The 10,383-nt window shown below is 31.5% G+C and overlaps 1 protein-coding gene across 1 annotated transcript; it reads right to left on the minus strand.

The window, feature by feature from the left end:
- Positions 1-5,106: 5,106 nt before the first annotated feature.
- LOC149495540 (YTH domain-containing protein ECT4-like) lies at positions 5,107-9,295 on the minus strand. Its single transcript, XM_089723358.1, has 9 exons — positions 9,089-9,295; positions 8,635-8,711; positions 8,386-8,545; positions 8,122-8,195; positions 7,435-7,974; positions 6,529-7,122; positions 6,230-6,442; positions 5,998-6,144; positions 5,107-5,834 (listed from the first exon to the last, which is right to left on the minus strand). Exons 1-9 carry the CDS (start codon positions 9,114-9,116, stop codon positions 5,601-5,603), a joined length of 2,067 nt encoding a protein of 688 aa, XP_089579484.1. The 5' UTR covers positions 9,117-9,295; the 3' UTR covers positions 5,107-5,600.
- Positions 9,296-10,383: the final 1,088 nt, after the last annotated feature.

Genomic DNA, 10,383 nt, shown 5'->3' on the forward strand with positions numbered 1-10,383 from the left:
ATTAATTGTCTCCATATTTGGAGTTTTTTGGCCCCTCTTTTGTGAGGATAGTTTCTTCTTTATGAGAATTTATTACTAAACAAAAGTATGAAATTTTGATTTTATTTGGTTGAAGACTTTAGATTTTTATTTGCAAGGGTGAATCTTTAATCGATGAAGTCTAGTAATGCGACTTGTTTCTCCATTGATGTTATTGACTCATAGCAGCGGAAACTCATCTGTATTCATTATATGTTGCAAATTATAGAAAAAACAATCTAATTATAAAATATCCAGAAGAGTTATTATTTTGACGTCCAAATCAATTAACGGACTACTTGTTAATATGAAGATTTATATTTTTTGTCAATTTGGACAAATTGGGCCAATCGTACTTTTGAGAATCGATTAGAAAGTCCATGAGTTTATTGAACAATACACAAATAACTTTTACATAGTAATTTGTATTATATGACTCCCTAACTGTAGAACTCAATATACAGGTGTGAGTACATTTTATACCCATTATCTTACTTTCTTAACATTACTCATAATTAGAAATTACTATTGTAACTCTGCAGAGAAAGAAACAGAGCTTATCTAAACTAGTACAGTGTCTACCTCCTAAAAAAATTTAAGGAAGAAGGGATGAGTTTCACAAAGTTTGTAAAACTCAAGGATGAGTTTCACAATCACATCAAGTACAGGTTGCTTAGTGGCATTATTATTTCCTCATTTCAAAAGTAATCTAATAATCATATTTCACGATAAAGGAGCCCACCCCTTTATCGGGGCACGAGGAGTCCATCTCCCATTACGGACCGAGGAGCTCATCCCTCAAATATGAGTCGAGGAGTCGATTCCCATACATGGCCAATTGGTCTATTCCTCACTTAACCAATCCTCTCATTATTTTGCCATTCTCTTTTGCTTTATCATCAAGAAGCCACCTTGTGGTTTTGTGTCACAACTTATCTCATTCCAATTTCATAACTAAACAAAGCACAGTATAGCCACATCGCAAGCAATCCAATCAACTCATATAACATAGTAATTGGCATAGGAGATTAATAAGCACATATGAGTATAATTATGGAATGTATATGAATATATGATTCTCATGTGCTTGTAATAATATAATTTATATGATGATTATAATGTAAATAATGTTTCTTTCATAATATATTATTAAAATAATGAAGGCTGGTATTATTTGTACATATATATTTATAAGATACGAAATGGTTGATGCATGTATGCAAATGATGAGTATCAGAGTCGGACCCCCTCCAATAAATGTATGGTTCGAGGACAAACCACATAAAAGCTGGTGGGCCTATGACACCCCGACTGCGTGACACATGAATGAATCGATTCATATATCAAAAAGGGAGAAACTAATCAACAAAAGCGCCTTTTGGTAAATTAGTTTGGAGAGTTGGAAGAACTCCAGAGTTAAGCAGACTTGCTTAACAGAAATCCTAAAATGGGTGACCATCTGAGAAGTTTTCCATTTCACCTGCGGCACAAAACCATGCGGATCATGCCAATCCGGTATGGGATGGATTTGGCTTGATCCAGAGTGGACAATTCCTCTGGTGATTGGAGTCGAGCATGACTATAATTTTTAGTTTTAATTTCATTATTCAAAAGTATATGAATTCCTTTGTTTTCTTAAAAGATCAGCAAATTCTATTAACTACTAATAGTAAAGTTCTGTGTTTGGTCTATATATTTATTTGTAATTCTTGATATTATTATTAATAAATTACGTTTTTTAAAAAAATATATAAAATCAATTTTAATATTTTTTTTATTTAAACATATTTTTGCACTTGAATTAGAGGTGATATTTAGATAACCACTTGCTTAATTCAATTTTACAAGCCAAATTTTATGAACAAAAATTCAATTGAATTTCATACTTTGACTATTTGATTTGACTAAAATACATAATTTGATTTTCGAAATTTGAATTTTATAAAATTGGTTATAATCAAAACTAAATTCTATCAAATTTCATAGATTTTGAAATGAATTCTACGAAACTAACAAAACACTATTTATAAAACTAAAGTGCCCTTATAACAGTTATTGTATATATTTCTTTATAATTATTAAGCATTTATATTGTAATCTTAATAATAATGTTAAAAAGACTACCATATGACTATTAACAAAGCCTTATATAAAAAGGGACCAAACCCTCACTTGAGAAAGGATAACAAAAAAACTTCAAGTACGAAGACAAAGTAACAATAATAAAAAAACAAATACAAAATATATTTGCAGGGAAGACAAATTTGAGTTTATTAAAAGTGAATGAATAAGAGATTACGAGCAAAAGAAAAAGTGAAAAGTAAGGGTTACCGCTAATTAATAACGACAGTTCCAAATAAAAAAGTGCAAAGTAATGATTACCACTAATTTACAGTAATATATAACTCTAAAATAAAACTAGAGTTAGATGACTAAAGAGAAAAAAGAATAAAATAATTTATTGGTATATTATTAATTGGTTTATATAGTTGTTACTCATCATAAATTATAGATAAAGGATTTTTTCATGAGTTAAAATCATTGTTTCAAAATATGACTAAGGAAGGTAGTTTAGAGACAACAAGGACAAATGAAATGAAATTCTAAAATTATACCAATCAGCTATAACATAGAATCAATTGGATTCTGCATTTTAAGCTGTATCAAATTAAATATTAAAATTATTTTCGAAATGAATTTCAAATAGAATTGAATTAAATTCTAAGAAAAATTATATAACAATTGCGATTTTAAATTTCAATATTTAATCTTATAAATAAAATTTATCTAAAAATAAAATTAAATTGTATTGATTTAACGGCTTATTGATTTTTATTCTCTCAATCTCTCTTTCGACTAATTAATTTTTTGCACACGCTCCAGACGCTGAAGCCAGAGATGCTGCGGTATACGTAGATAGTAACTTCCCATTCTTATCTTCCAAGTCCAAATTGGATTAGATGTATAAAGTCGAAAGAGACGTGGAAGCCAAAACAATGATGATGAGCTTTCAAAACAAGAAGCCGGCACATAGTATAAGTAATGGGGCTGTGGCCCCACATCCGAATAATAATTATTGGTTATCCTATACATATGTAAACTGAGTTCGCCCCCTATAATTAAGCGAACGGATACTATGTTTTAAAAAAAAAAAAATTTATTGTTTTATTATTTCTTTCAATCAATAGTGAAATTTATGCGCGTTTGAAGAAAGACTGTCTGTTAATTAATTTAACATATAGGGTGAAACATCTGTGATTTTATTTTTAAAACTTTTAGAATTTTTTTTTCCTTTTTTTTTTTTTTTAAATCTGAAAATTTGTTAATAATAAATATAAGTTGAATACATTATAATAATTTTAGGGCTGAATATATAAATTTACCTCTGAACTTTATAATTTTAACCTTGTGGTACTCTGAACTTTAAGAATTACCTATTATGCACTTGAACTTGTAAATTTTAATAATATTATATACTTTTTTATACTAATATTAATAATTTTTAGGATTTTAACTTTTATATGCAAAATTGAATTATGATGCTTCTTTGAATTCTGTTATAGTTGATGGCGATGCTAATAAGTTTATCTTTTTTCCATGAATATTACGGCACAAGGAGCTATGTATATAAAGCCACAGGTTATGTAAAACTGAATTGTGATGTTTCTTGAAATTCTGTTATAGTTGATAGTAGTTACTGATAGTTGGTAGCTAATAATAGTTAACCGATGAATGTTGATATTTGTTAAAATTTTGGTAACAGTAGTTGTTCAAGTATAAAATAAACATTAATGATATAATTATTTCTTTATAGGAAAAAAGTTCAAAATCACCCAAACTTGGGCCAAAATTTTGATTTGTCCTTTTATTTTTTATTTTTTGGCCAAATAACTGTAGATTACTCGATAAAAAGCCCAGCTGGTCAACGCGTGTGAAATTGTAAAAATAGAGTACGTTCAAGTGTGATACTGATATATATTTTAGAAGGAAAAAAAAAAAAAAATCATTTATCTATCGTTTCTCTCTCTAATCCATCCATTACCTTTCTCTTTAGATCATCGTGTATACATTTCTCCATAATCAATCGATCCCCTTTCTCTCAATTCTGTCATACTCCAAGCTTTCATCATGGCTAGTTGATTTTATACTCTTTCTCTCCATCTTAAAATTTGTTTTTGCTGGATCAAAATTAAATTCACCTTAATTTTTATTATACTTTTATTAGATTTTAATTTACTTGGGTTTGTTTTTGAAAGAGAGTCAAATGTTTATTAATATAACGTTTTTAGATTTTTCTTTTTGAACGGTTTACACAAATAAGGAAGCAGTCTCGAGAATTAAAGCCATCAAGCAATGCCAATTTGGTTACAACTTCTCTCCGTCACTGAACATGCTCCAGGCTCCACCTCAATAGAAGCTATTCGATCTTTAACTTTTAAAAGAACCACGTTGTAGAAAACAGGAAGAGTAGAAAGTCCCTCAGTTTCCTTGCATTGAATTATCTTTTCAAACTCATCTAAGCACTAATAGGTACGAATTAAGTTAAAAAATATATAATTATTTTCTTTTCTGCTTTTGACCTTGTGTGCTTAATGTATACACTCCAACCCAATCCATGGGCCGGCCTTTTTGATATTTTTTTTATCAAATAATGGAAGTGAATATACTATTCTTTTGTCCTAATGTACTATATAAATAAAAAATATATATCAATCAAGTTTTTTAAAGTAGTATTTAATAAAAATTTATTATTTAATAAAATAATCATAAACAAATTAATTTGAAAATTAAATGTTAATAAATAGTAAATGTCGACTGTCCAGTTAGTAGTAGTGGGTCAATCAATGTCAACTGATCCCGCTATTATAAATAATAAATTGAATAAAAACAGAAAAAATCCATCTTATTAGTCCATTGAACATTATCATGTGTAATGCAGTTTTCTGTATATTCAAAATTCACTTCCAAGAAATAGTTATCTTGTCCTAAAATTAGCTTTGAATCCATAGAAATTTGACAAGCAAAAACATTCAAGAAATCCAGCAAAGAAATTATTCAGAATTCAAATCTCAGTATACTAAGCAATGCTAAAACGAAAAGCTATTTTTAGTCAACTATGTATTTTAAAAGCTTTTTCCACTTTTGCTCATAGCTCTCTACATATGCCAATAAACAGAACCCTGTTAACTATTGGACTGTCAGAAGGCACAAAACGGCCATGCAGGTAAAATAGAAACTATAAAGAAAAGCAAAAAGCTAGAAACCACATCATATAAGAATACAAAAGCAATAAAACAGCAACACTAAAACCCAAACTTCTAGGGAATGAAAACTTGTCAGCAGCCAACCAACCACTATAAGAAAGATCTACTCATAAAGAAATACTGTGATTTTAAGGAGCGCACCAAACCTCACCAGAACTGAAGAATCTCTATACTCTTTTCCATCCCTCTGGTTATCAAGGCTTCGCAGCTTCAGCTCTACAAGAGTGGCACAATGCTTGAACAACATCAACAGCAATCAGCTACACATTTTTACTCTCAAGCAACAAAACTTCCATAATATAGCTGGAATTTGGTAACCTAGCAGATACTGGCAATCCCATTTGCTACATTCCGAATCTCTGAGGCAAGTGGCTTACTTGCCTTTGAGTCATCTCCAGCTTTTGAAACTGCTCCACTCTCTGAATGCTTTAGTTCCCCATTGGACTGGGCACTTAAAGTGGGTTCCTGGTTCATGTCACTTGCAACCCCCAGTGACTTGTGTGATCCATTTGCCACTTCTTTCTTCTCATTTTCGAGCTTTCCTTCCAATACCTGCACTCGTGCATCAGAAATTACATTTACACTATAGAATTCACAATATGTATAATGAGAAAAAGCAAGCTAATATAGTAACATAACAGAGCATGTTAACAAAATAAAACACAAATAAAGAAAACAAGATCAACATTAATTAGTTAGAAAAAACAACTCTTGCCTGTTTCTGAAACTGTTGTTGCTTAGCCTTCTTCTCCTGAATTATCTTCTGACGCTTCTCATAAAATCCAAAATCATCTAAAATGCATGTCTTGCTGGAATGATCTTTGAATATTTTTATCATCTTAAGCCCCTGCTCTAGCTTAACCTACAAAATGCAATTTATAATGATTTATCAACACTAAATAGGGAGGGAATAATCATTCATCTGCTCAAGCAAGATGTATAATTACCTCTTGTGTGTCTCTGCTGTTAGTTACAGGTTTGTTCTCATTGTTCTCAAGGGTAATGTGCTTCAACAAACTGTTGGGTATATCCTTTACAATGTGCCACTTCAATGAGAAACAGCCAGTCCACTTGTCCTGTTGCCAGTACTCCAAGTTCTTGTTAAAATCAACTGGCCCCGCCATTTCCGCAAGACCAACAAATTGTCCACTAGTATTTACCTAAATAAAAATGCAAATGAGAAAACGATCAAGGCCAAGAATAGTGGTGTAACATGTAAAAGAGCTCAACTGCTTCACATGCTCACCGAGAAGAAAAGAAATACAGGGCAGCCACAAGATTTCTGCTGGGCCTCCTGATATGCTGCATCAAGCTTCTTGTTCCCATTTGGTGTGCTGGCCCAGACGTTATACTTTATGCTCTTATGGACATCATCCTCACTATATGACTTGATTATAAAAAACTTGGCATCAGCATAATCCTCTGGGAAATCTGCTCTGTTATATTGCTCCCTGTCTGGAATAGATGGCATCTCATCCTTCGCTTCGTTAACAGTTTCAGCTGGTGGAACATTCTGTCCCTTGACAATTGATGTGACAGGCAGATAACCCTTCTGGTTTTTAAAACCCTTGGCCCTTGGTCCCCTGTTTAGCTCATTCAAACCATCGACACCCTCATTGAAATAACCAAAGTGACCACTACCACGCCCTCTCGGTTTATATTTACTGTCAACAGCGAGCCAACCATTTGCATTTATCCTCGAATCATAACCAGTAGATCCAAAACCCATACTAGATCCAAAAGCATGTCCATACTGACCATAAAATTTGTTTGGGTACATCCCATTTATGAATCCATGAGTTGCTCCCATGCCAGACATTGGGCCAGGATGATGCAAACCCTGTATAGTCAAATAATAGTACCCTAAGTATAGATGCTAGGTCAAAAACCTACACATTCCAAATCACCAAGCACAGAAGAAAACACATACAGGCACAGAACACACTAACAAAAGACCATGACAAGTACATGTGTCAGCAGCATCCCAGCATGAACCATTAGTTAAAAATCTGTGTAACTACAACATCTTACTGCAATAAATGGCAGACACCAACTGGATTTGGCAATTCTTTGTACCAGATAACACATAACTACAAGTAACTCTATCATTTAGAAAACAGAAAAATAAAAAAGAAATTAGAATTCTCCGTACCATGTAATTGTTGTTTTGATGGAAATTATGGTTCCTTGAGGATGGTGCATTATTCGCCTTTAAGAAGTTATTAGTAATACCAGTGCTTCTATACTTCCCATCAGAGCAAAATCTTGGATCCTGATAACCAGAATTAAGCCCGCCCCCTGGCAAAACACCCCTTCCATTTGTATTATTTGAATTCAGCATTGAATTTTGATATGTTGATTTTATAGGAGCTGAACCATTGTTTCCCTTCATTCCTCCACTAACAATGCCACTAGAATTCCCTTTAGTGGTTTCTACTGGCAAAGACTTTTGGTCAGCTGCTGTTGATGACGGAAGCTCCCCTTGAGAAGAGGCTTCCTGATTAGGAGTGAATGGGCCACTATTCGGTGTAAGCGGTTGAAAATATGGAGGATATTGATAGTGCTGAGGCCCATATAGTTGACCATCATTGACCAATGTTGGAACTGGGGAAGTTGCAGGTGAATATGGGCCATAAGGTGCGTATCCATAACCATTATGATACATAACAGATCCATTGTCCCCATAAACTCCCTGCCAGATGAAATAAATAATTCAAGAAACTGTAAAAACTTAAATAGAGGGCTGAAAACTTTAAGGTAAGAAATACAAGAGCACAGAAAAACAAATCCAGAGAACTGTTACAAATAAATTAGTTTATCACCAAGCACAGATACGTACCGATGCCATCTCAACTCCTTCCGTATTAGCATATCTAGAATAGTCTTCCCACTCATTACTACTTCCATTATAACCTGCAAGAGTATACAAGCGTGTAAAAACAATTCGTAAACTACAAACCAGAAGTCAATTAATCTGGTAACAGACAGCACATATTAGGTCCAGAAGCATTCAATTCCAAAGATCCTCAAACAAGTTGACCCAGAAAAGAAGCTTCTCTAAATTTAATTCAAAATTTGAATATATTCACACATATTATCTTACTTCCATAATAATAGGCAGGGGAGGGATAGCTGTTAGGAAGGTAGCACATCGAGGGATCCATTAAATCAGGTAGAAAGGGCGTCACTGACCGCTCGGCTGTGGGGATCTGACCATTTGCAGAAACACCCGACTCCACACCACCATATTGGTAAACAGAAGTCTGCCCAATATACAGAAACAAACATTCAAAATCACGTATTCTGAGTTCACCTTAAATGAAAATTCAGGATAATTGAAAATTTAAATTACCTTTTTGGTAGGTTCAGGAATTTCCAAGGTCTTTGTTTGAGAATCTATCGATAAAGTCTGCAGCAATTCTGCAGCTTCTACAGGAAGGAAAAGAGAAAAGAAAAGGGATCAGTACATACTTTTGGGCTAAATCATTAAGATAAAATTCATATTCCACCTAAGAGACAATTAGTACGTAATCAAATAGCCAACAGAAACAGAAAAATAAAATTAGTATAGTTTCTATCGCAACAGAAATTACAGCATCTATAACAGACAATAAAAGTAGAACCCTAATTAAACAGAAAAGATAGATCTCGACTACTATTAGAAATAAATATTACGCAGAAAAACAAGTGATTTAAAGAAGAAAGACTGTATCACAAATCCAATTTCTTCAATTTTAGAAGAACATATCAAAACAGAAAACGAAAACCCAGAAATCAGATTTTCGGGAATGGAGAAAGAATCATACTTTCAGTAGAGGGAGCAACGGCAGCCATGAGCGGATAAAAATCGAATCCCAGATCTTATAGATAAAACCCTAAATCTCCGACAAAAGAAGGTGAAATAGAATTTAGGAGTGGAGAGAAAGAGAGCGAAGGGGACAACGGAAGAGTTCGCAGCCGCCAAGGGTTAGGGTTTGGCTTTTTGGGAGAGAGGGTTTTGTTCACTCAAAAGTGGTGATTCAAATACAACCACGGCTCTAAAAAAAAATGAAAAAAATTAAATTAAAAAAAAAAAAGAAAAAAAAAATGGACAAACAGCCACTGCAAAATATTTTGGCTTCCTTAACTGGCTGTATGCTATATTGCTAACCATTCTTTTTTTAAAAAAATACTATATATTATTTTTTAATTTTTTTTAACTCATCTGTTCTGTGTTATTTTTTGTGGTTTTAAATTTATTTTATTTTAAATTACATATATATATATATATATATATATATATATATATATACACTTATGTCTATGTGATATATATATATATATATATACACTTATGTCTATGTGATTTATTTTTTAATTTTTTTTTAATTCATCTGTTCTGTGTTATTTTTTGTGATTTTAAATTTATTTTATTTTAAATTACATATATATATATATATACTTATGTCTATGTGATGGGATTTCTGACAGCGCCCTTGATAAAATTTATGATATTCTAAAATAACATTAGTCATAGCCAATTAGAAATTTACATTTTATTAGTTGATTGGATATATTTATAAAAATTATTTTTAAGCCAATCATATATGATTTAATTGTCTTCTCACTTATGTCAAAAGTGAGAGGTCTCGAATTCGAATTCTCTCAACCACAAATGTTTTCACCAATTTAGTAAGTGAAAGGTTCTTAGTTTTGTAGCTCGCAGTATTATTGTGATTCATCAAGCCTCATAATGAATCAAAAAAATTATTTTTTTAAATAAATAAATATAAATAATTAAACATTTCAAAATTTTGAGTTTTATTTTTATTAATTTTTTTTAATAAATATATATGATAATGAGACATTTGAAAATTGTTTTGCATTTTATTTATTAAATATTTAATTCTTTTAGGATGTAGATAAAAAAGAAAGAAATTTTTTCAATATTCTTTTTTTCGTTTGTATAATTTAATTGGATATATTTTTGCAAAAAATAAATTTTCAAGTAGAATATATAATATTCTATTCATGAGAGAGATAAAAAAATAAGAAAAAAGTATATTATTTTTATTAATATTTTTTAAGATTTGATAGGATATATTTTCTAAAAAGTAAATTT

The sequence above is a fragment of the Jatropha curcas genome, chromosome 6, assembly GCF_041381405.1.
Source record: "Jatropha curcas cultivar XTBG-Jc1 chromosome 6, XTBG_Jcur_1.0, whole genome shotgun sequence".
Lineage (NCBI taxonomy): Eukaryota > Viridiplantae > Streptophyta > Magnoliopsida > Malpighiales > Euphorbiaceae > Jatropha > Jatropha curcas.